Source organism: Carassius carassius, chromosome 15 (genome assembly GCF_963082965.1).
Source record: "Carassius carassius chromosome 15, fCarCar2.1, whole genome shotgun sequence".
Taxonomy (NCBI): Eukaryota; Metazoa; Chordata; class Actinopteri; order Cypriniformes; family Cyprinidae; genus Carassius; species Carassius carassius.
Genome location: NC_081769.1, coordinates 14,198,540 through 14,224,084, shown reverse-complemented (window position 1 = coordinate 14,224,084; position 25,545 = coordinate 14,198,540). Strand labels below are relative to the sequence as shown.

The following is a 25,545-nucleotide window of genomic DNA, read 5'->3' as shown; positions in this document are numbered from 1 at the left end:
GACGGGATGGGGGAGAGAAACCTGTGGCAGCCCCCTGCGCCATCCGGTACACCGTATCCCCGTCTGACAGCTAATTAGGACAGACACAGATTTCTCCCCAATGTAACAGATGTTGCCTAATCAGACCAGCTTTAGAGCTCCCCGCGCCAGCTACATTTCATGCACAATTTAACTATCTAAAAGGAACGAGAGACTTAATGCATTGTAAGGCCAGCACAGCTGTTTTGCTTAGCAGAGACATAGAGAAAGACAGTGTGTGTGTGTGAGAGAGAGAGAGAGAGAGAGAGATGCATTGTCAAAAGCAAAGTGTACTTGATTTAATTCAAACAAGGTTTATAATGTCATAATGCTATAGCGTGGTAATAACAGCATTCTTACTAGATACTAAAGCTGATAAAAAAGTCCTACAGTATTATGATTTTTAATTTTTTTTTAAAGAAAGAAATGTCAAAAGTGACCTACTAGACAAACTGGATTCAGGGCAGATTATTCAAGACCCGTTTACAAACTGAATACAAACGTCAGACGTCATATGAGTGCAGTCATCTTTTCTTAATCAACGCTTTATAAAAAGAAGAGTCAAAAATGTGTTAAATACCATGCACACTTACATGAAATGAAGGCCTTAAAGGAGGTTTTATTTTACATAGATCAGGTTGCTTCATGGAGGCGGCCATTTAGAGATCATATGACCACTTATGTGAAATATTATTAATACTTATATGAATATTACTGGCTTTAGATACTTAGCTATGCAATTGGACACTTTCATTCAGAAAACTAATTAATCATGCCTCACTGCAAATATATTTCAACAATAGCATGGGTAACCGAAAGTTTCAGCTATCATGATGTACATCCACACCACTAGATGTCAATACACCGTCCAAGATGATTATCTTATCAGCTAGCGCAACGTAAATAAAAAATAATACTGAGAGGAACTGTGAGCAGAAGAAATGCGACACACATCTGAAATGACAAATGTGTCTCTCTAACCACCCACCACTACCTCGACTGCCATATCAGAACTGCTGCTGTTCTCTTGCTTGTTTATCTGACACGTCTGACAGCTAATCTCTCTCCAACTTCCAACAATTGCTCTTGTAGAGTGTAAAAAAAGGCAGGGGAAAAACTCTGATTGATGAAATCAGTTAGTAGTTATCGTGCTAACCATTACCTGTCGGTTCCTCTGCTTCGATTTAAAAAGGATTCAATTTCTGAAGAGGAAACCAAGGGTGGGAAGAGAAAAGGCAATGACAATGGCCTTGTATTTGTCTTTGTCTTTTTACTTTCAGATTTTTATTTTATTTTGATGGAACGTTTGGAGCTAGTAAGAGCTGGAGGAAACCTCTTAACTTCGTAGACAAAAAAATGATAAAGAAGGGAGTTTGTATTTCAGGTGAAGTGCTTATTCATATTCTTGAATATTTTCCTGAACTGAAAGATAATTTACTTAAAAATAAAATAAAATAACTTTTTATTTGTGTCCCAAATGATGCACTATGCACTGTGCACTTGTTCTATGTACTCAACCGTCAAATGTATTAAAGGTACAGTTCACCCAAAAATAAAATAATTCTGTCATTAATTACTCACCCTCATGTCAAGACCTTCAGTCATCTTCAGAACACAAGTTAAGATATTTTTGATTAATTCCGAGAGCTCTCTGACCCTCCCATAGACAGCAATGATCACGATCAAGGCTCAGAAACATAGCAAGGAGATAGTTAAAATAAATCGTGTGACATCAATGGTTCAACTGTAATTTTACGAAGCTACGAGAATACTATTTGTGTGCAAAAAAAAAAAAAAAAAGGAAATAACGACTTTATTTAACAATTCGTCTCCTCTGTGTTAACATTTTAAAGTTACATTTTATTATTATTGTTATTATTAAATAAGTATAATTGATTCTTGTCATGCACAAAGCATTTATAGCAGTGTAATTGAGATGGTGCTTTGCATTTTGCACAAGTAAATACCAAGTGAGTACATTTCCAATTTAAATGCTTTTCTGGGCCATTTATGGGCCATTTTGCATTCTCTGTGAACCTTAAAAATCCTAATACCTTCTAAGCACTCTTTGCCATTTCTCGCCTTGACTTCCGTGTATAACATTACAAGGCAAGTTTGCGAAACACTTCTGGAGAAGAACTAAATACCCCTTCACTTTCTTCTCTGATTGGAGTTGTTATGGAAAGACACTGGAAATCCCCACAACACGAATACAGAGCCCATTTAGCAAGAGGAAGAGCGGTAATTACATGCTATGCCACAGTCTGACAAGATGAGGTGTTTATACTGTACCTGAAAAAACATGCTGCCAATTATGTTTGCTACCAGGACCAGCCACGTATACCTGCATGACCTTAACCTCTCTGAGCGTCCCGCAGAGACATTCACGATAATTCATGCAATATACAGAGCTTCAAACCTGGCACACATACCTCAACAGGAAAGTGCATTGCTTTTTTTCTTTATCTTTGCTATTTCTGTGTAGGAATTATGTACAGGATCACAGGAAAATGCAATCCAGGTAGAGAGCGCATTTCATAACCTATAGATTTAGACCTGCTCCACCATTATCTCGAGTTACTCATACTCTCCTGGCTGTTTTTCTTTCTCTTTCCATATTATTGATGACAGCAGCTCGCTCACGGTTAGTCAGAGCTTTTGACGCTTGACCCTGCTCAGTAGTTGCTCTCTATTCATAGCCACTGATAGCTTTTTGTTTGTTATAACCACCCAATTTATGCCTCTCTGGATAAGCGAGAGCATTGATTGACTGACAGAGGGTTCAACGCAGATTGCTGGAGGTGAGGAGTGCCTGTAATGGTTCTGCTCCTCCATGCATTAAAAACTGCAACACATCATCCAAATCATCTCAAATCGCACATTATTAAGTGCTCTGTCTATATGAGGAATCGATGGTATAATAATTGCCTTTGTTTTGGGCAAAAATGAAAAAGGTCCATTATGTCTTGGCTCTCAGTGCGATGTTGTAGGCAGATTATAGTACACCGTTCACTCTTTCGGTTTAGTTTTTTCTCTCTTCTAAATGTTCACTAATTGTTAAGTTTTGTAGCGCCACATGCAGCTGTCAGATGAACGGAACACATCCTCCTACACTCTAATTGACCCAATCTCAGTTTCTCATGACAAACAACATGACCCCATGGCCTCTGAAATTACTACTTTGACTGTGAAACCTAAAAAAAAAGAACTAATTACTACTTTAATCCACTTATGCCATTCTCATGCACTCATGAAGTTTGACTTTAATTTCATTGAATCAAAAAAAGTGGCCAGGATTAGTTTTGCAACAATAGTTCATGATCTAAATGAGCAAAAAAGCAAGCATTCAGATTCTTCAGAACAATTAACTCATTTATGATGGCCAATATTTTTGTGCTTGACTGCAAATCAATGTAATCAATATTGTTGACTATCATAAGGTTAAAGGGTCAATGATGTATTAAAGAAAAGAAAAAATCTTTAAAAAATCTAGTTTAAAAAACAAGATTGTGTTCATGTTGGTTTCATATGGTTTTAAAAACCTTTTATACCATTTTAAAGAACAGTTGCAATTGAATCATTCTAAAAATGTCATGTGGTGTAACTATTAATGAATACAACCAATCGCAATCATTTGTCATCAAAATGTTTTGTCAATATATTTTTCAGGGTATTTTTGAACAAAGTCAGTAATTGTTAATTATGAATATGATTTGGGGGAGTCGCACCACATGACATTTTTCAACCTTTCCATTGGTCAAATTATATGATAATTTACAAGACTTTATTGAACTTGACACACAGTCATTACTGAGGATCTCTATCATATGATACTTTTCATCTGATGAATTTTGTCAGCATGTTGGTCGAACCACATGACATTGACTTTGCTAAAATATGTTTTTCAAATGTTCATGAATTTTAGCAAAACTGCATGTGTAAAATGCATTTTTAATAGGCTACGTCTTTGAAGAAATTAACAGGTAGGCCAAAAACGACATAACTGATCCTAAAATTGAGCAGTAAAATAAGATAATTTGGTAACACTTTATTTTAGTGGCCAATTCTCACTATTAGCTAGTTGCTTATTAGCATGTGTATTATTAACATATAGGTTGTTTATTAGTACTTATAAAGCACTTATTTTGCATGACCATATTCTACATTCCTAATCCTACCCCAAACCTAAACTTAACAACTACCTTACTAACTATTAATAAGCAGTAAATTGGGAGTTTATTGAGGCAAAATAATAGTTAATGGTTTTTTAATAGCGAGAATTGGACCATAAAATATGGACCAAAAAAGTGTGACCGCTAATTTTATTTTAATATACACAACAAAAATTACTTAAATATGCCCTTCTGCCATCATATTCAGCTTTGTGCATGACGCACTTGTTAGTGTGTGTGTGTGTGTGTGTGTGTTTGTCTTACTGGGACCACCCCTCCACTCCCCCAGCTGTGTGTCACACTTAACAAGATTAGCCCTGTGGGCTCCCGACACCCCTAACACCCCTGACCGCTCCCGCTGAGCCAATCACCCATAGTCCCATTCACACAAGAAGCCCCCTCTACGCCTCACACGGGGGCCATTCAGATCACAGACCATACGCATCTTGGTTACTGTCGAAGTCAATATGGAGCTCCTGTCTAACCTCTTAGCCAGAGTGCTTTAACCAAAGTCACCTCTTTAAAGACAGAGGATGATGGGAAATAGATTCTCTAGAGACCCATGAGGGGCTGCAATCGGTCAGCAGGGCAGTGCTCTAACCATTAACCCTTGAGCAAAACTCACACCTCCGCACAATCACAGCACGTTACGAGCTATTTCAGGTCAAAAAACTCATACGTTCATCTTCTGACATCCTAGAATCTGTGAATCTATCTGGGACTCTCCTATCAAAGCACTCGCTTGTTCGCCGACATGCATAATGACGGATCTTCCGGCCCGGTCTTATCCTCCTGTGTGCTAGTGTGAAGAGTCGAGCGTAAAATGGAAGCGATTTATTAACGAACCATTAGGGACTGCTTTATAAATGCGCCTTCCCAGCATGCTCGGCGGGTGGTGTGGCCAGGCGGATTAGGCCATGCCGGTTTCGGTGACATGAGAAAGGAAGTTCCCCGCCGTGCGTGTGAAGAGCGGCAAGGGAAACACAAAGCAGGGGCAGCCCTTTCCCCCTGCTCGCTACAGGGCCCTGGGTTCCAGGGGCCTCACAATGGGCTGAAGGGACATGAATGAGCTGGCCAGGCCGGTGGCAGTGGAGGTGGCTGGGTGACAGGGTGTGAAAGGGGCCAAGGAAGGAGAATAGCACAATGGGCCAGATAATGAGGTAGATTCCACGGGTCAGCAAAGCATTACATTCACCTTCAGAGGTTCACACACACAAATACACCCGCATATACCTGTGGGACTCTCGGCGCCTGTTCTTCATTCACAAAAACGGGTGTGTGAGAAAGTTTCCCCCATAAAAAAAGATGCTCATACAAGCCGCCCTAAGCGTATTGTGGCCCCCCCTTTAGCGTATTTTCCAGTCCTGTTTATTGAACAACCTCACTGCACTGTAACCAAATGAAATAAAAACAAGCAGCGACTTGCAGACGTGTACCTGCAATGGAAAAACAAAATTTTGGACAGCTTTTTCGCACTGACAGATTGCCATCAGGCTTTTTAGGACAAAGTGTGGCAGATCCAGTTTAACCGACAAATCACGCCGCAGTCTAAGCATAAGGGGAAGGATTAGCCAAACTGAATGGCTGAAAGAAACTCAAGGCTATCAAATAGCACATGTTCGTGCAGCGCTGTGCAAAATAGCCACATTAAGAGCTTTAGACAGGAGAATTGGCGCTTATAATGCTTTTAGTATGGAGCTTTTGTCATTCCGTTCAGTTCAGGTGATTCCAAAGCGGCCACATTGGAGCCGGGTGTTAAAATGGTTGTCATCCAACCTCCTTCGTCGGCCTACTTCAGATAAGCGATTCACAGTAAGTCTGACTCATCAAAATTAGACACGGTCGCTAGGAAGCGCCGGCCGTCGGTATCATCATAATCCTTCTCAGGAACATGAGGAACATAGCAGAGATGCCCAGACATTGTGCTCTCCGGCTAGAGAGTCCATGAGATAATATGGACAGACAAGATACGCCTCCTCACTCTAGACGGGGCCTTTACAGCGCTCTTAATCTAATTAAGTAAATAACTTTATAAGTGATCACCTCTGTGACAAAACACTACTGAGAAAGCTAATTTGCTTCTTCCCTAGTGCAACAGATAATGCTGTTTTATTACACAAAGGTCACAAGGGAAATTAACTTCTCTCCAACAAGCAGATAAAAAGAGAATGCACAGGCACCCGGAATAACAAGTGCATACTGATTACATTCAACCCGCTGAGTCCCAGATGGGTTACAACAAGTGACCTTTCTCTAAGCTCCTACAAAAATGGGACATGCAAACGTCAACTCACTGACAGCACATGCGAGCCATTGTTTATGGGTAAAGTAATAGGGAGAGGCAAGAACCACAAGGTAGATTGTGGGGATTGTTCATTTGTCAGTGTTTGACCACTTTTTGAGGAAAAAATGAGAAGTCAGATTTAGTTTTTCCACTGAAAATACCTGAATGAATTGCATGGCCGGAGTGAATGCACAACACGTTTTCTATTGCGTTGAGTTTGTCTGATGTTTAGACTGAGATTAATCCGCTGGACTAAAGCTGTTGTCTTTGTTCGGCTCAGAATGGAAGACTTTAAACACAAAACCCAAAACTACATTTTGTTACTCTCTTTGAGAGATTTGTGAAGATTTTCTCACCATTATTGGATAAAAATGCTTTAAGTTTGACTGAAACTGCTGATATATGTGCTTGAAATATATGTAAATCTATACAGATTAAATATATTGCTTATACAAACTATGAAAGTTTGGGGTCAGTAAGCTATTTTGGTGTTTTAAAAAGTCCCTTATGCTCATAAAGGCTGAATTTATTTTATCAAAAATATGGTAAAAACTGTAATAGTTCTTTCCTCATTTGTATGTATTATAAAGTGTAATTTATTGCTGTGATGGCAAAGCTCTTCAGTGTCACATAATCCTTCAGAAGTCATTGTAATATACTGATATGGGGCTCCAGAAATAATTTTGAGGAAACCGGATTCTTTGATGAACAGAAAGTTCAAAACAACAGACACTTTTTCATTGATTTATTCACTGTATCCTTGCTGAATAACAGTAATAACAAAAATCTTATTGACTCTTAACTATGATCAACTATGTTTTTGTTTGTTTGTTTTGTTAAGTTCTTAATAGAACAAAGATTACTGTAGTTTGTCAACAATTCTGGTTTAATTCAACATTATTTGCTGATTCTTTGTAACTACTTGCAATATATATATATATATATATATATATATTTTTTTTTTTTTTTTTTTTTTTTTTAGATTATGTGCTAATACTATTTTTAAAATAAAATTACATTCATATGCTCTGTATCAGTGACAAAACCCAGTTTTTTTCATTTTGTATTAGTCAGCATTTGACATTTGTAAGGATCAGGGGGCAGATATCATCATCATCATCATCTTTATATAAAGCCGATAGATGTTAAAAATCTAAATTGAGCTTTTGGAGGCTCCGAATGTGAAACTTTTCAGTGTCATGACAATATCTCCCTGAACTATTGCATGTTTCAATCAATGCGGACTGGAGTAAATAAAAAAGCAGGGAAGATTCACCGCCATTGATCGCGGCTCAACACAGACCCTGCTGACATTCTAGGGTTCGCGCAAGTAATGTCCGCAGTCATCGACAAAATCAATGAAACTCATCCTTTCAAAAGCATCCAATTATTAGCACAAAGTAAAGGCAGCCATCCCTGATAAATCACAAATACTTCATTGAGAAGACACTGACAAGATAAATGTTAATTGAAATGCAAATAATCCAGCCTTCAAACAAGCTTCATCATGACCAGTGAAAGTCAAAAGAAATGTTCAAATACAAAATGAAGATCTGGTGGAGTTTTATTAAATATCAATTTCATGTAAATAATTAGAAATTAAAGCTCCAAACCTCAAAGATTAAAATAATGAAAACATGCTTCTGTAACTTCTGCATGTGTGCCAACTGAGCTGTGATTCTGGCAAGAGTGCAGCAAAATTCCACCCTTCACCACCAGTGATCTTGATAACATACTACATCTCCCATTCTAATCATCATTAATTTCTCATCACGGTTTGTGTTAATTAAAAAGCTAGAAGGCTGATGAGTGTTAAATGTGATCTAATGTTCATTGGTTCGGCTCGTCCCATCTTTAAGTGTTTTTATAAATGTGCCAAATGCAATCAGATGAAGCCAGATGACTTTGTCTGGAAACTTTTTTACTAAACTAACCCCGAAGAACAGTTGATAAAACAGTTCAGCTATGACAACATCATCATCATCGTCTACACATGCTTTGGAAAACTATTTGACCTACACTGCAAACCTGATAGAGCTTAATTAAAATATAAAAGTCAGATTTAGAGTTTAATTGTAATCCTATGCAGAAAGCATAGCATATTGGCACAGTTATTTAATATCAGACTATAACATAAGGCTATGATGGAATGAAAAACATTCAGCAGCATTGTGGAATATTTAATTTTATCAACTAAAAAAAAACAATTCTGTAATTTTGCTGGTAATCATTATTATTATTGATATATTGAATATCAGTTAATAATTATGAAGTAGAGTAAAAAACTAAAATGATGTGCATTTATTCCATACATCAAAAAAATAAAAAATAACAACTTGATATTGTCACCATGACTTATTATTATGGTTCAATTTTCTCTGCAAAGGTTCTTACATGATTAATGAAATAAAAAGGGAAGACCCCAGCGATCTAAATTAATATACAGTCATAACATTTTTAAAATCACTGGCATATGAGAAAAAAAATATTAACCCTGCACATTCTCCAGGAACTCGTTGCTTTTGCCAAAAAGCCCCAGTATTAGACTCGGTGAGACTCCAACATGAAAACGTTTCTTCTGCATCTTCGCATGTTAAATATAGAGGCACTGTTTGTCTAACATTTTTGGCTAATGAGCCATAAAACACATTTGCTACTGTTGACCCAGTAATTTTAAGTAATATGGCTATTAAAAACCATTATGTGTCAGTCAGCTGGAACAGAGTGGGGTTGAACTGTTCTCAGAGGGGTTTGAAGAGCACTGGTAAATCAGATCGACTGAAGCAGCCCCGCTGTTAGCGCTGTGTGATAACCTGACTGAAGGTGTGCGGGCTGAGCAGGGCTGGAAGTTTCATTTACAGCTTGTAGCCAGCCACATGCAACACATTAGGGAAGAAAGCAACCCACCGAGATCATTTGTACCCAGTAGTTTAAAGTAAAAGACAGTAAGACAAATCACGATTCATTTATTTTAAATGTAAACACTGAGAACGTGAAATATCACATACGCATTTACCGTATTCTTCTCCCAATTCTTCCTCGAGAACCATCAGACGTTCCAAGAACTAATTCCCTTCCATATGCATGAACCTCGACCACACACACACATTCATACACGCACTAATATCCCCTCACACCTCATTAATACAGTGTTGTGGATGACTGCTCTACTGGGCCTGACTTAGAATCACAGTGGAAGGCAAGAAAATCAGATTAAACAATTAGTGTCAATTAGCCCCGGCCAAATCATTCCACAAACAATTGGTCTCTAGTGCCCCGCTTAATTACGAGCGACTCTCAGCGCCTTATCAAGAGCCTCGTCTGGCCCGTGATTCATGTCCGACTCTCCACTGTCCCGCAGGCACCATCAATTATCCTCCTGTAAACAAATCCTTGATAATAAATGACATGCCTTGCCCAGCTCTATTAGCATAGCCTTATTTATGCCTGCGCCAGTCCCACTGCAAAACTGCAAGTGATCATGAGGCCCTCCTGATTAGAGAGGGCCGGACATTGGGGGAAACTGTGAAACGATGAGGATGTTAATAGAAACGCCAGACGTCCCTGCAGAAGTGATATAGTGCCCTTGTTTGTCACGGGTTTTTTCTGTTCAGCTATCAAAGTGATAAAGTCTCTTGCAATATTAAAGATTTTAAATTGATTCTATATATTGGAGTTCTTTAACTATGGGGACTTTTATGACAAAAACTTTGACTTTTATTAAAACTAACAAATGAAGGTCACATTAAAATTGTCTTGTAATTTTTTTGTACTGCATCTTCATCATTTTTCGATACTTTTATACGTGTAGCTGTTATTGTTTTTGCTTTGTCCCACATTCCTACTCATACAAATATATCAGTGACCTATAGCATATAAAAATCCATTTCCAAAATCATATTCATGCTTTATCCAGATTCACTAGGGTAGGCCTACAATAAAGATTTGTATTTTGAGCTGTCGGGTTGGATTCCGCGCAAAAATACCTAGCATACATAATTAGATTTTTTCTATTTATGCCATGCTGTAATAAAAACAAGGTATGCTTACTATCCTGTGTGGTTTGTAACTACAATAAATAGTGTTGTTGTGTATACTTTGAACTAATAAGAGAAGTAGAACTAGTAGAACTTGGTCACTTCTAAAAGCAACCATAGTTAACCTCTGTGGAATCCTCCATTGTCAAAACGAAGATATGTTTAGAGTAAACATGGGAAAGTGCCAAAGCATGCGCCAAAGCAAAACTCAGATAATCACAGGCAGATATAATAAATAATTACTTGTTTGCTCCGATTACTTTTTTCCTTTAATACACTTAATGCTAAATTAATAACAGATCTGTTCCGTCATGCCTAAGCAAAACTAACGTAAAACAGTTAGGTTACCAAGCAGTAACCTTCCAGTCTTTCTCATGAAACCAACACGGACATGACTAAAGGGGGAGTCAGTCCCATAGACTGACATTACACCAGAAATTTTTTTTTTTAATTTTACAGCCTGGAACAAAAAGTGGTTTTGGTCTATATAGCTAATTTTGCCCTTCATGACAACTGTGAGGGGGTGAATTTTTGTATAACTCATCGTTTAAATTATATTAAGCCTTAAAATTCTGCATAATTAAGGGCATGGCCACCATCATCGAGCTAGGTGGGCATGGTTTCAGCAACCAGCTTTTTGCCCATTTTCTGCCAATATGGCGATGGCCTGGCTCCACCCATTTTGAGCTTCAAAAACTCTATGGTTACTACGCAAGTAACATGCAAATAATTTTCAACCAAAGATGGCAATAGAGAGGCCAAGGTTCTGTCATGCAGCTCTTAATATTGAATTTTAAAAATGCTAAATATTCTAATCAAATGTGTGAAATCAGTATAAATGAGCCTATTTCAATATCTGTAGAGTTAAATTTTACATAAATGTTTGTATAAATCCAGGGTTCATCACAACGCACAATTTTGCCCTATACAAGTTTGCCCTATTAGATGAGATAGAATAACAAAAAATAGTTTCTATTTAAAACATTACTCTTCTGTTACATTGTGTACTAAGACCAACGAAAAATGAAAAGTTATGATTTTCTAGGCTGATATGGCTATGAACTATAATCTCATTCTGGCATAATAAGCAAGGAAATTTGCTGGTACGGCAGCAAAGTTCCTTGATTATTACGCCAGAATGTTCCTATAAAGTGGGGCAGTTCCATATTTGCAAGGACATTCTGGCACTTCTGACTCACAGTATGTAAGTATGTTTACATAAGTAAAAGATTTCCCACTGATGATTAAAATGGGAGCTTTAAGCATATCACAAATGCAGACATGGTATTATGTTTACGCAGCACGATACTTAATGCAACGCATAATAAGTGTAAGTCATTATAATCAGTATAGATGTCCCCCCGGATGCAACAAATGCCTCGTTTGTAATGGGTTTTTTATTGTTTTTGTCCTGTCGTGCCAGGACACACGTCATCAAAGTATAGTGAATGGTGTAACATTTCCGTCACAAGCTTGAGGCATTCAGCCAATCACAATGTACTGGATAGCTGGCCAATCAGAACATACCTCACTTTTCAGACTGATGAGCTCTGTAAAAAAACAATGCGTGACAGAAGGCGGGGCATAGATGAGAAACAATATTGTACAGTATGTGCAAAACAATGTGTTTTGTGAACCTTAAACCGCATAAAACACATTTCATGACGCCAAATACACTAACATAATGTTCTTTTTAGCAACATCATTATGACCCCTTTAAATGTAATTTCAAACCACAGAATGCTGCTAACTAAAACATAATTTGATATACTGTGAAAATGTCAAAGAAACTGACTTTTCAGAAAAAAAAAAATACAATGACTGCATTTTCCTTCGATGTATTCTATATGCACTATTTGACATTGTTAAACACATTAAATAAATGAGTGAAAGTGTGAATTGGATTTTATGAGAGTTTATTTTCTAAAAGTCCTCAAATTTCCAACAGAAATACCCATATGTGAAGTAGGGATGCCCCGGTTGACCGGCCATAAATCGGTTTTTGGTCTTTTTTTGGCCGATTTTTCCGGAAGTGCGCTCGCGTGCACATACTACATTGTAAAGGTTCGCTATTTCATTTGTGTGGAAGTATTTCGAAATCTGTGCGCAGGACACAGGCAGCCGTTCAAGCACTGGAAATGCAGAGCTTCATGTCTGAGGCACAGATAGCAGGAAGCAAACAGCCGTTGTTGTACTGGCACACAAATAAGAGCCTTTCCTGCGCACTGAAGCTGCGCGAGCGTATACTGTACTGGTCCGCGCCCTGAACACGAGTAGACTGTGAAGAGATGTTCAGCTCAACTTCTCACATGTTGGATGCAGGCAGGAAGGAAGTCGACCGGAAGTTGAAGTCGGCCGCGTGCCGCCATCTTGTAGCAGAAAGTCACTTGCGTTAGCATCCCATTGACTCCCATTCATTTTGGCGTCACTTTGACAGCAAATAACTTTACATCTGAGGCGTTTAAAGATTCCATTTGTCCATTATTTATTTCTAAAGATACACGACAATGTATAAAGGGCTCCATTACCTTCTATGTTACATTATGGCCCCATAGAAACAGTTTTTGTAAAAATAGGATTGCGTCATAACCACTCGACTCTCTGACGCACAGTAGAGAAATTACCGTACAGACAGGAAGAGAAGCTCGCAGGCAATCGGGGAGACGTCAAGAGAGAAGCCCATAGATACAAGCCCTGGCATTACATTTTAAAATACTATACAAAATAATTAATCAGAATACTTACTCCTGCTCACTCACGCCAAAGAACTCCCCGCTCAAGCTCGCCGTCTCTGCAAGATTAACGATGGCAGTTTGTACGCACAGCTACTAGAAGATTTACATCTGTCAGACAGGTTGCTGACGTCATCAAGCTAAGTTTGAGTCTGCGCGTCAGAAACGGAAGTGCTAAAAATCGCTAAAAATGGGCTTCACTTGTATCAATTGAGTTCCAATGGGGTCGCTTTTTTTTATTGGATGAATGAAAAGCTTTGCATCTTTGTTTTTTCGCACCAACATTAATTGATTCTAACATTTTGGAAAATTTATTTATATAGCATACTTTTATTTAGTCTCACTGGTAAAGACCTATTTAAAACCAAATTTAAAAACTAAAATACTGAATGCTGATTAAGAAACATCTTATTGAATGTGTGTTGATTGTGTTGTTTGGATTGTAGAACTATGCAGTTACAGCTTTTAATTTCACATGTAACAGTTGATCTCTTAATTTAAGGCCAGTTCTATTTAGTTTCAACCCAATTCAAAAACAAAAGCTAAATGCTGATGTCTGTACCATCTATGTTTGTATTGAATGTAGGCTACTTACTGTGTAGTTACTGCTGTTAATTTCAGATGGTTACAGTTATTGTTTTCAATAGCCAAAAGCCAGTTTGGCCTATTAAATACCAAATATCTTGTTTATGCACACTTTCCTTCTTTCTTGTTTGTTGCTTAAAAGATAAAAAAAAATCGGAAATCGGTATCGGAATCGGCCAGTTTGCTTGTAAAAAATCGGTATCGGAATCGGCCATAAAAAATCATGATCGTGCATCCCTAAAGTGAAGGTTACCCTTCCATGTCATATTTTACCCATCATGCACCTACAAACCCCAAAAGTGGGAAGGAGCATTTTAACAATTACCGTTATTTCATTTCAGCACGATACAATGCTGCATATCATTTCTCACAATATAAGATCAGCCAACACCCAAACCGACACTGATTCTTTGATGTACACACACAATCTCACACCCCCACGCACACATAAATACACGTGTTGCAGGGGGAGACAGCAGGCACGATGACATGTTAAATTACCCTAGTGATGTATGGTTTAATGAACCCCCTTGTGTTGATCATGCTCCACATTAATCAGCCGGCTCCAGCAGATTCCCTTATTTTCTCAATGCTCCCCTGATAAACTGCAATTTCATTTAACCTTGGACAGCAACTTTAATAGCTTCCACAGGACAACTGTCAATACTTGCCTGGGTATACAGAGATTAAATTGCATGGTGAGACTGTCCTGACTTCTTTTAGCAAGCCCCTCCTTCGTATCTCCGTTCCACAATTCTCTCATTTTTACTTCTTCTTCAATCTGATTCTTCCAGAAGGGAAATGCACATGGATTTTTGAATGCAAGGCTGGACTTTAAGTAGAGTCAATGTTTCTATACAACGAACTTTATCCTGCAGCGTTTTTGTTCAACACTATTTTTCAAATGAAACAATGCTGAGAACATCCAGGTTACTCGAAAGCAGTGAGATCTTGGCATCTGATGGTGTGAGATTCGAACCAGCAATGTTCTCGAGGTCTCAGTGGTATCTTTCTGGTCAGCCCCTAGGGGGAAAAAAATCTAATCAAAATTTGAGATGTTTTGAACATGATAGACACTGGATATATCATAAAAGGGTAGCAAAATAAAACTATAACTCTTGGTTTTAGAGCTACTTAGTACAATAAACTGTAGCTTGTGTGAGTTCATTTTTGGAGTACAGGAACATCTTTTTGTTGCAATGACATGCCGCCACATATCTCTAGAGTCTAGCACTGCAGGTGCCTGCTGACCTCAGCACAGTTCCAGTGCCTTTCTGTCTGTGACATCTAAATTCTCTTCGTGTCAACTGAGCACAAATTATAAGCCAAGAGACATCAGCTGACTGATTAAAAACAAGTGTCAGGCTATGGAAGGACAAAGGAATGTCTGCGAATACAAAAAATAATCAATAAGCCTCCCTTCCTGAGTGAGCAGTGTGTAAAGTAGACCATACTTTGGAGGGCATCAACTATAACATTGTCATAAAAACATAACAAACACGGTTTAAATGTAATAATTAAGATGTTCAGTCAATGTTTAAATAAGTATATGTTATACAATGTTGGCCAAACATGATTTCATCTTATTATGTTCATGAAACATGCAGATGGTTGCTCTAAGCACAACAAATATCAGATCACTGAAATCATACTGTTTGTATTCACTTTTAACTTTTATGTTTGGTATGTCCACCTTTTGCAGCAATTACAGCAGCACATCTCTCTGGCATAGTGTCAGTATATTTCCTGAGAACTTTATTTAATGATGCGGGGCCCCTCTCAGAATGAGTTTGCTAACTTAAATGTTTTGTCACAGTGACAAAAGAAAAAAAGAAGTTGCTGTTGTGTCACCGCAATGACATAATGAGGAAGGCAAATACTTGTCTCTCCACCCTGTCTCTCGCCTGTCCCTTCCCTCTCTTTCTGTAGTGGTGACAGGCACACGCTCTGGTCTCCATTATGGCTGTAGATGGACAGAATGGGCAGTTGTGGATAATTACTGAAACTGTAGGAGTCAGGGCTGACTCTCAGCACTTTACTCAGTGCCACTGGCTGTAGTGCTGTCCCTCACGCTGACAAACTTGCACACACCCACTGGAGTAATGTAGGGGACAGTCAGAAAAGTCTGGGAATAAAGAGTGTATTAAATAATTGTGATGGTTTAATTGGATTTGTGATCAGTTGTGTTCTTTCTAATGGGATCATAGGACACTTTAGAAGCAGTTCAGGTCTGCCCAAACTGATAAAAAATGATTTTGTGGTGAAGTAAATAATACAGAAAAACAAATGTAATTTCTACATTAAATAAATTAGTTCAGGCAAGAATGAAAAAAAAAGAGTAAATTCAATATTAGTACTTGCTTTAAGCTTGTAGAATTCAAAGTATGAACATATAAGTATATTTTACTTGGAATTGTTTCTTACTTTTACAAAGATTGTTTTAGTAAATACTTTGAGTCATGATCCAGTTGTTCCCATCATGCACTTGGGCATGAATAATTAATAAGGTAATTTTTTTTGCTGTTTTCAATATGTATTTACATTGTTTTATGGTTGCTTTTGTAGTTATTTGTTATTTGTGACATCTAGAGTTAATTTTATATTCAAAATGACCCATTCATACTCAAACATTATTTACTGATTTTTTCCATGATTACATTGAGTCAACATATCACCTTAAAAAGAATAAGGAGCTGTCTACTTGCTTACGTACTTGTTAAGTGAACCACATGATTTAATGGCTTTTTTTCAGTTCTATCATATACCCTCATAGACTTGAAAGACTTTTTTTTTCCTTTTTGTGCCTTAATCTTTCAAATAATGAATCTTACCTACCGGTAATTAACTAGACTAACCTATAACTTAAAGGATAAGAAAGCCTTTTAGAAAGAAGCAACAACCCTCTATCCAACACACAAATATACACACACACACACTCACACACTCAAACTGCTACCCATCCCTGCCAGCCAAAGGGGCTCCCATCCAGGCTGACAATGACCCAGTGGCAGCTGGTCGATCGATAGCCGACAAAAGCTCGGAGGTTGGGGCAGTCCAAAGATTGTTAACTAGCCATTTCATCTCACAGACATTTAGATGATTGTTCGTGCTTCACTGCACTCCTTCAGCGAGGGCTGCTGCCACACCTGTGCAGGGCCTTCACAAAGCCTGCTTCCCCACTCCTGATGACCTCACTATGGCCAGCAAATAGCCTGACACAAAAGCACTGCTCCTCAGAATGCATCATACTTAACTGTGTTTTCATGCATGACTGGACAAACACAACCATAGATACCATAATGTTGTTAAATTAAACTTTATTAGTCTGTGTGGCTTTATTTATGTATGTATTTTTATTTATTTATTTGTATGTTTGTTTGTTTGTTTATTCAATTATTCTTTAATATACATGTATAATTTATTTTGTATCTATCAATCTATCTATCTATCTATCTATCTGTCTGTCTGTCTGTCTGTCTGTCTGTCTGTCTGTCTCTGTATCTATTTGTGTCTTATTTTTTTATTTATTATTATTTATTATAAAATATTTATTTATTTATTTATTTATTTTGCACTTTTCTTTTTGACATCTGTGTTGTTATATTGACTGTGGGATTATAATGTAGATCCTACAAGCGTATGTCTCCTTCAAATCAATTCAGACATTCATCAGACATTTCAGTCCAACGGATTAACTTTTGAAACATTAAAATGCCCCTTTACCCTCAAAATTAGAGTTTATGATTAAAACAAGTCCCTCGGGTAACAGCAAGAGCTGACCCTGTTGTCATATTTAAAACTTAAGAAATTTTGCATCTGTCATTCAGTTAAGTACATTGACTCCTGTATACTGTGATACATTAGCATGTGATTTGTTGGTTAATTAGAGGGCTTATGATAATGATAATGACCACATAGCCTATGATGCCACATTTCCAGGTGTTTAGATTTGGTGATTAGCCGCTGGATGTCTCCTCCCCCATCCAGTGTCCACACAACACTGATTAAATCAAGATGAATGAGTTATTGGACACGGGACACACACAAGCAGCGTACGCTGGTGTATGTCAAATGAAAAACACCACCTTATCTGGTTAGTTTAAATTCATTAATTACACAAAGCAGCTGGTATTCATTGCCAACATTATGTTTTAAATATACAAGAGCCCTAAAAACATTATAAATGTGTTTTTTGCTTGACTAACCTGTGCATGTGTCTGAGCTTTGTGCTTAGACTCCACAGACTTGTCCTCTACTAGTGATCATATGTCAGCGTTTACACTCCTGTGATCATGTCTATGGTTGTGTGATCCAGCAAAAAGTCAGCACATGGTCCACGGCCCTGCTCTAGTAGTTCAATGGGGTTGTGGGACGTGCGCCGAGGGGTTGGGTCTGGGATGTGGATGTGGACTGGCGCTCTCTGAGGTTCATCCAGGCAGAGCCAGGCTTCCTGCTCCTCCTTTGTCACACCATTTGGGCTCTTGTGTCTCGGGCTCCACTGCCCTAGCCTCACTTGGCAGCCCTGCACACACAGGGACATCTGGTCTCTCTGTCCCACCCTCTGCTGAAAAGAAAGAGTCCGGCCATGGCCCCACATTTATATGATATTTTCCAAAAAGCATTACATTGATCTATAGTAACAGTTCAAAATGCTTGAAATCATTTGTATAACAAGTAAGAGAGAGAGAGAGAGAGAGAGAGATTCATAACACATACAATTATTTGTTATATGTGACTCTAAACCCCAAAACCAGTCATATTGCATTGCTAGGGACCTCATTTGAACATCTTCTAAGGCGATTTTCTCAATAATATGTTTTTTTTTTTTTTTTGCAGGCTCAGATTCCAGATTTTCAAATAGCTGTATCTCAGCCAAATGTTGTCCTATCTTAACAAACCATATATCAATGGAAAGCTTAAAAAATAACCCTTATTTCTGTTTTTTGTGGTCCAGGGTCACATGTACTGCATATAAAATGATAATTAAATAGTAAATTATAGAAAATTAATTAGTTATAAACCTGTAATCCAGTAACACAAACTGATTCCTTGCAAATAAACTTAGGCAAAACTAAGTACTTTTTTAGGCTTATTGAACAATAGATTCTGACTTTCGAAATAAATAAAAAATAATGATTTTAAACGTATAATTGTCTTCCATCAAAGTGATAATTTATTTACTTATTTTATTTATTCATTTTTTTAACTCGATGCTTTCAACGTAGTCTTAAATCTTTATTACTAGTTTCGAATTCCGGCAATTAGTCTACTGAAGTTTCGCAGGACTCGGACAGGTAGACCACTAGATTATCAGTTTTCCTGGATAATCATAAGATTAAAGAGGAAAGTGCTCCCACCATCTCCGGGACACAGCCGCTGACTTCCCCTCTTTTCTTTTCGCAAAATTATTGAGAGCACCCAACCCATTTTGTTCGTGCGCACTGGGCCAGAATAACGCGATGATTAGGGCCACGAATGGGACAGGTTTCTTCAGCTTGATTTCATGACGGTAATGTAGCCCATGCATGGGAGAAGAAAGGCTGAGATAGGGACATCTGTTCAATACAGGCCAAAAAGAACCTCGGTGGCCTGTATGACATCTTGGGAAAGAAAGCAACAGGATATTAAATGAGCGAACGTTTTGTTGTTGTTTTGGACACCATTTTTATATTTGAAATATTTGTTTTATTTTGTTCGTTCATTTATTTCATTTAATCATTTACAGTTCTAATCCCAAATCACGAATTAAAATTTATCTGCACATTTTTCAACCAAGTATACGTTCTAAACTTTTATTATTTTTTAAATAATTTATTTAAAAGTTCTAAAATTGTGAAGTGTGTTTTCTGTTGTATTGTTTATAAAAATCGCACGCTGTTGCTGCGCTTCCACCTCATCCTCTCTCGCGCGTCTCTCGCGCTGTCTTGTCAGAGGACATGAACACATGTTTTGATTACACCACCGGTGGCCGAGCGGCTCCTCCGTTATTCGTAATTAAACTCAATTCCCAAAGTAACATTTATCTTCCAGGGTCTGCGCGTTCACTGTGCGCGAGCGCCACTGCCTTCTGCTGTGCGAGAGGAGATGCGCGCGGGGTCAATCAATAAAGCGAGGACACAGACACGGTATGTGCATCATGCATCTGTTGCAATCAAACAATGCTGCAGTTTATGGGACATTTGTTTGTGTGTGTGTGTGTGTGTGTGTGTGACATTTGTATTTTGGTTATAGGGTTGAGCGTTGCACGTTATGGAACGTTATCCACCACTTTATTTGTCTGTTTGTCTTTACATGCTGATGCAATTTCATTTTTTTTTTAGTCTGTGTGGCATGAAAATGTTTTACTGCTGGACAGAGATTCATTAGTTAGCCTAGTTATCATAATCTCGCAATCCACAAATCTAAATCTTTAAATAATCTGAGAGAAAAGTTCAGTTATTTTGACATGCTGGGTGTTTGACGCAAAATCTGTAAATTTGATTATTTTCAAAAAAAAATGTATTCATTCTGTAGAATTAACTTTACACACTGTACTGGTTTTGTTTTAGTATACATGGCTGACTTTTACAATTTGCGCAAAGTTTCATTTTTTTCTCCCCGATGTGCTTTTTTTGTTGAGTATTTTTATCACTCTCAATTTTGAGCTCAACTGCTTTTTGTTCTTTGAATTAGAAAGGGTAAGCACTGCCAAGGAAACAACAGAACTGTTGTGTAAATCGAAGAAACAGAGAAATGAATCTGATCAGCCATCTATCACTTCCCGCAATAAAGGAGGCGACACGGCGGAGGAGGATGTGATATAAATAATCTTCGGTCGTTTTAATTAACTTTTTGCTGTCCTATAATGACCAAGTTGGTCAACGGAGCCGGTCAATAAGAATGTTAATATCAAACAAATAAAACTTCTCATGATTAAAAACCTCCTGCTTTATTAAATTTGAAATTCAAATGAAATTTATGCCTCCAGTCCACGACGCACGTAAATAGAGTAGCCAGGGCTACATCATTATCCTGAGAGCATTTCTGCATTCATCGTCCTGATATCAATAGCCTGCCACTGTATTGCTGTTGAGAGTTAACAGAACACAAAAGCCATATTCCACCTTGTAAAGACGTTTACATGCATTATGTGAAATTATTTTTTTATACTGACCAACAAGTTCACAGATTTAAATGCTCGGAATTCGTAATGCATACGTAATAATAACAAAATATCAGAAAATACACCAGTCCGGCGTAAAAAGCTGTGTGTGTTACTTGTCGTGTGTGTGTTTGTGTTGTGTTAAGGAAACAGCGAAAGAAAGAAATGGTATGTAATAATATATCCTAAAGTTATAAGAGTAGCCTATACATATTGATTTCGTTAATTTGCTATGCATGCATATACATTTTGTTTAATCAATCGACTTACAATGCACGCTTATTTGAATAATTTTTACTTTTGTCTACTAAATGAAAGTTTTATTAAACGTGTTAATTTGCGAAACAATTGTCAAACATTTAAATAACCGTTACTTTATACAAAATAAATAAAAATACAATAGAATAGAATGTAAAAATGGGAATTTACATTCTACAAAACAACCTGTAAGACAATGACAACGACTTGTAAGAGTGAGATGATATGTAATTGCTATTTTCCCGTTTTCACAACTTGTAGCACACATAATAATAATAATAATAACAATAATAATAATAATAATAATTCATAACAGATCAGGGGTCCAGTAACCTCGTTAACCTCTTCATACAAAAGAATATAAAAGTTTTCCCTAAAACTTCCAGTCCTACTCATTTAACTTGAGTTTTATTATGAGGGGGGTGTTGGAAGGGGTGGAGATCTTGTCTGAAGTGCTCCATCGATGACCTCACGCTAGAATGTGGCCGCGTGAAGGTACGGCTCTTCCTGATTGGTCGTCCGTGTCACAGCGGCACTTCAAAGCCGTGAGAGGAGCTACAATTGTGCTGGAATGGGCGGACCACATCATTGTATTGCACACCTCTAAAAAAACAGTGCTCTGATTCATAAATATAAAAAGATCCTCTGAGGAGGGCACTTTTGTGATGGCAACTTCACTTCTAGGGGTGAGTCTAAGGAGTTTCGTGCTGGTTTAATTAGTTTCCTTTATTGTCCTGCCGTGGGGATTAAAATTTCTTGGGTCAGCCGGGGAGAGAGTCACTTGATTATGTTTTAAGCGAGAGAAACAAGCAGGACTTCCATTTCTCAACTACGACATTGTATGTATAACTTATCTTGGTATTTATATGCTGTGTTTCGCTTTTGTTTTGTGTTTGCGAGTGGCTGTATTTCAGTGGTTCAGATTTCGTTACTGCCTCACTTCAGGTATGCTGAGGTTGCAGCGAGTTAAAACTGTTCTTCGAACGCACACAGTTCCCAAATCTACCATCTTTACTCACCTTTTAACTTCTTTTGTTCCAGGAGGAGCCGAGATTGGGGTCGACTCCTTTAGCCATGTTGGCTGCGACGTGTAACAAAATCGGGAGTCCGAGTCCATCTCCTTCCTCTATTTCGGATAACTCGGCTTCGTTCGGAAAAGGATTCCACCCGTGGAAACGAGCGGCAGCCAGCAGCTGTAGTTTGGGATCCAGTTTGTCCTCTTTCGCTCGGAATGGTGGTGGTTTAAGCGACTCTTTTGGCACGAACACTTCCACGGGATCCAGTGCCTTTTCCTTAACTTCTGGTACTTCATCCAACTCCCACTTCGGAAACGACTACTCCGTTTTCCAGGCGTCGGTTTCCAACAACTCCCAAGAGCCCAGCCACCAGCCCATGTTTATTTCCAAGGTGCACACGTCCGTGGACAGCTTGCAAAGCATTTACCCGAGAATGAGCGTGGCGCATCCCTACGAGTCGTGGTTCAAGTCCTCGCACCCTGGCATTCCCACTGGGGATGTGGGCACCACGGGCGCGTCCGCGTGGTGGGACGTGGGAGCCGGTTGGATTGACGTGCAGAACCCGAACGGAGCCGCGCTCCAGTCGTCCCTTCACTCCGGTGGGCTGCAGACTTCCTTACACTCTCCTCTGGGGGGATACAACTCAGACTACTCGAGTTTAAGCCACTCTGCCTTTAGCACCGGTGCGTCCCCGCATCTCCTGACCACCGGTCAGCATCTCATGGACGGATTCAAACCCGTGCTCTCCTCGTACCCGGACTCCAGTCCCTCTCCCCTGGGCGGAGCGGGAGGTTCCATGTTGACAGGGGGTCCGACGGCCTCGTTGGCGGGATCTCCGCGGTCTTCGGCGCGGCGCTACTCGGGCAGAGCGACGTGCGACTGTCCGAACTGTCAAGAGGCGGAACGTCTGGGTCCAGCTGGCGCGAGCCTTCGCAGAAAAGGGCTACACAGCTGTCACATTCCCGGCTGTGGAAAAGTGTACGGCAAAACGTCGCACCTCAAGGCTCATTTGAGGTGGCACACCGGAGAAAGGCCGTTTGTGTGTAACTGGTTGTTCTGTGGGAAGAGGTTCACGCGCTCCGACGAGCTCCAGCGACATTTACGCACGCACACCGGCGAGAAGCGCTTCGCTTGTCCCGTGTGTAACAAGAGGTTCATGCGGAGCGACCACCTCAGTAAACATGTCAAAACGCACAGTGCCGGAGGCTCATCAGGGTCGGGCTCTGGGGCGAGTGGAGGGAAACGCGGGAGCGACACCGACAGCGAGCACAGTGTGCCCGGTAGCCCCTCGTGCCACTCACCTGACCTGTTGCAACCTCCCGAGTCTGTCCCGACCACGGGCATGAACGGCCGTGCGAACTCCCTCGATTAATCCCGTTCAGAACGCACGTACACGAATCTCGAATGGACTAGAAACTTACCTGACGGTTCACAAAAAGGTTGTGCTGTTCGCTCGGTAACACTTTATAAAAACTTTCAGTAATTCCAACTGTTAACAAACACTATCAGATCGCCAGTCAATGCACATTCAAGTCTGAATATCCTATGTGAAACAATATGAACCAAAGTTTCATCTCTTTTTAGCTATCCGAGTGTACATGAACTAATTTTCTGTAAAGCTTAATACCTATTTGTTAAGTTAAAAGTGAAAGTTATTATAAAGTGTCACCTGGTGAAATAACTGTGTGGCCATTTCACTTGGATGTTGTAAAGTGGTTCAATTTACGATTAAAATGTAATTTACAATGAAGTAAGCCTGTTTTGGTCTGCACAGATTCTGTGACATTAATTTGGTAAAGTAAGGGGATATTAAAAAGGACATAATATAATATGTGCATTCTGATGGGTACATGTCGAATATTCTTATTTTACTTACTGTTGTTATGAAAAAAAAAAGTATTTTACCCATCAGTGAAGTGGCCTGTCATTGCTAACTTTTTGTTTTTCTCAAAACCAAACTGTGGCACTTTATTCATGAACACTACTAGAATCCCGTTTCGTAAGGATAAATTGCCGTAGTGTTGAATAGACTTCGTTTTGTCATTTTACAAATTCATTTCTCTAATATTCGAAAAGATATCTATATCGCATTGGTCTTTGTCGAAACTACAGACTACAAATCTTATGAATTGTACTTATTTCTTGTTGCTGCAAAAGAATGTAAATATTGAAAATAAAATAGACTAGACTAGAAGGTTATTCCACACTGATGTAAAACTTGGGTATGTATTTGTTCAAGACGCAAATTTTGAATAGTATTTTTAGTTGCATATATTGATTCTAGTAAATATCCAAAACTGTACGGCAGTGGGGTTTTTTTGTGAAGAAACACGTCATATTTATCCAAGAGTTGGACTTGATTTTTTTTTTAGGTCTGTCATAGACGCACTTTGAAATGATTTGTAAGATTTTAAATTGAGAATTCTGTGTTTAATCACGTTTTCTAATTTATGTAAGCATGCACATGTAAGGTGAGCGTTTATTTGACATCGTTTATTTGAGAAAATTGGCTTTCTAATTTAAGTCAATCAATAAAGTCAAAATGGATTCAGCCACAGTGAACGGTTTGCCGTTGATAATACTGCAATGTCCAATTTCTATCAAATAAAATGTGCTCTATAGTGCAGGAACTGTTACGCCATGTCAATACCAATTGTAAAAAAAAAATAAAAATGTGTTCAAATGTTAAAACTGCAGTTTTTGTGAAACCCACGAAAAGCAGCTTTAGTAAATTAACTGTTTGCTACAATTATAACACTTTTAGAATTGTACACATTCTCTAAGTTGCTAAAATTCCAGACAATAAATCTAAACTTCTGAGAACATTTTATATGAGATAATATAATCACTGTAACGTAAAATTACTCAACACTCAAATGTTGAATTAAAAACAATAACTATAAATTTAAGTTTTTGTTAGTTTATAAAAGATATAGCTATACTTTTGCATTCACTTTAAAATAAAATATAAATCGCAGAGCACAGCAACCAAATAACACAAACTGTTACGCCTTCAGTATCCACGAAAACCATTCTGTCCAAGGATTTCAGTGTTTTTCCGAGTGTGTTTTTCGAAAATAAACATATGAAGAATATTATCAGCGCATAACTGTGTAAAGTTGGCTACATGCGCAAAAAAAAGAAAGAAAAAAAGAATGAATAAAAATTTACCTCCACAGTATGTGACCATAAAAACAAAATGACATGCATGAGGTAAAAAATATGCTAGTCCAGGGTAATTGACTTTAAACAAGTTAGCTTTACTTTAAATAAAAAGTTTAATTTAAACATGCCTAGAAGGA

General features: G+C 38.4%; 1 protein-coding gene across 4 annotated transcripts; it reads left to right on the top strand.

The window, feature by feature from the left end:
* The first annotated feature begins 19,817 nt into the window (after positions 1–19,817).
* sp8b (sp8 transcription factor b) lies at positions 19,818–24,972 on the top strand. 4 transcript variants are annotated; one of them, XM_059567507.1, is made up of 2 exons: positions 19,818–19,953; positions 22,269–24,972. In XM_059567507.1, the coding sequence occupies exon 2, from the start codon at positions 22,302–22,304 to the stop codon at positions 23,613–23,615; it is 1,314 nt and encodes a 437-aa protein (XP_059423490.1). In that variant the 5' UTR covers positions 19,818–19,953; positions 22,269–22,301; the 3' UTR covers positions 23,616–24,972. The 4 variants fall into 4 exon arrangements, with proteins under 4 accessions (XP_059423490.1, XP_059423487.1, XP_059423489.1 ...); XM_059567504.1 differs by lacking the exon at positions 19,818–19,953 and adding an exon at positions 21,770–21,913; XM_059567506.1 differs by lacking the exon at positions 19,818–19,953 and adding an exon at positions 21,920–22,172.
* Positions 24,973–25,545: the final 573 nt, after the last annotated feature.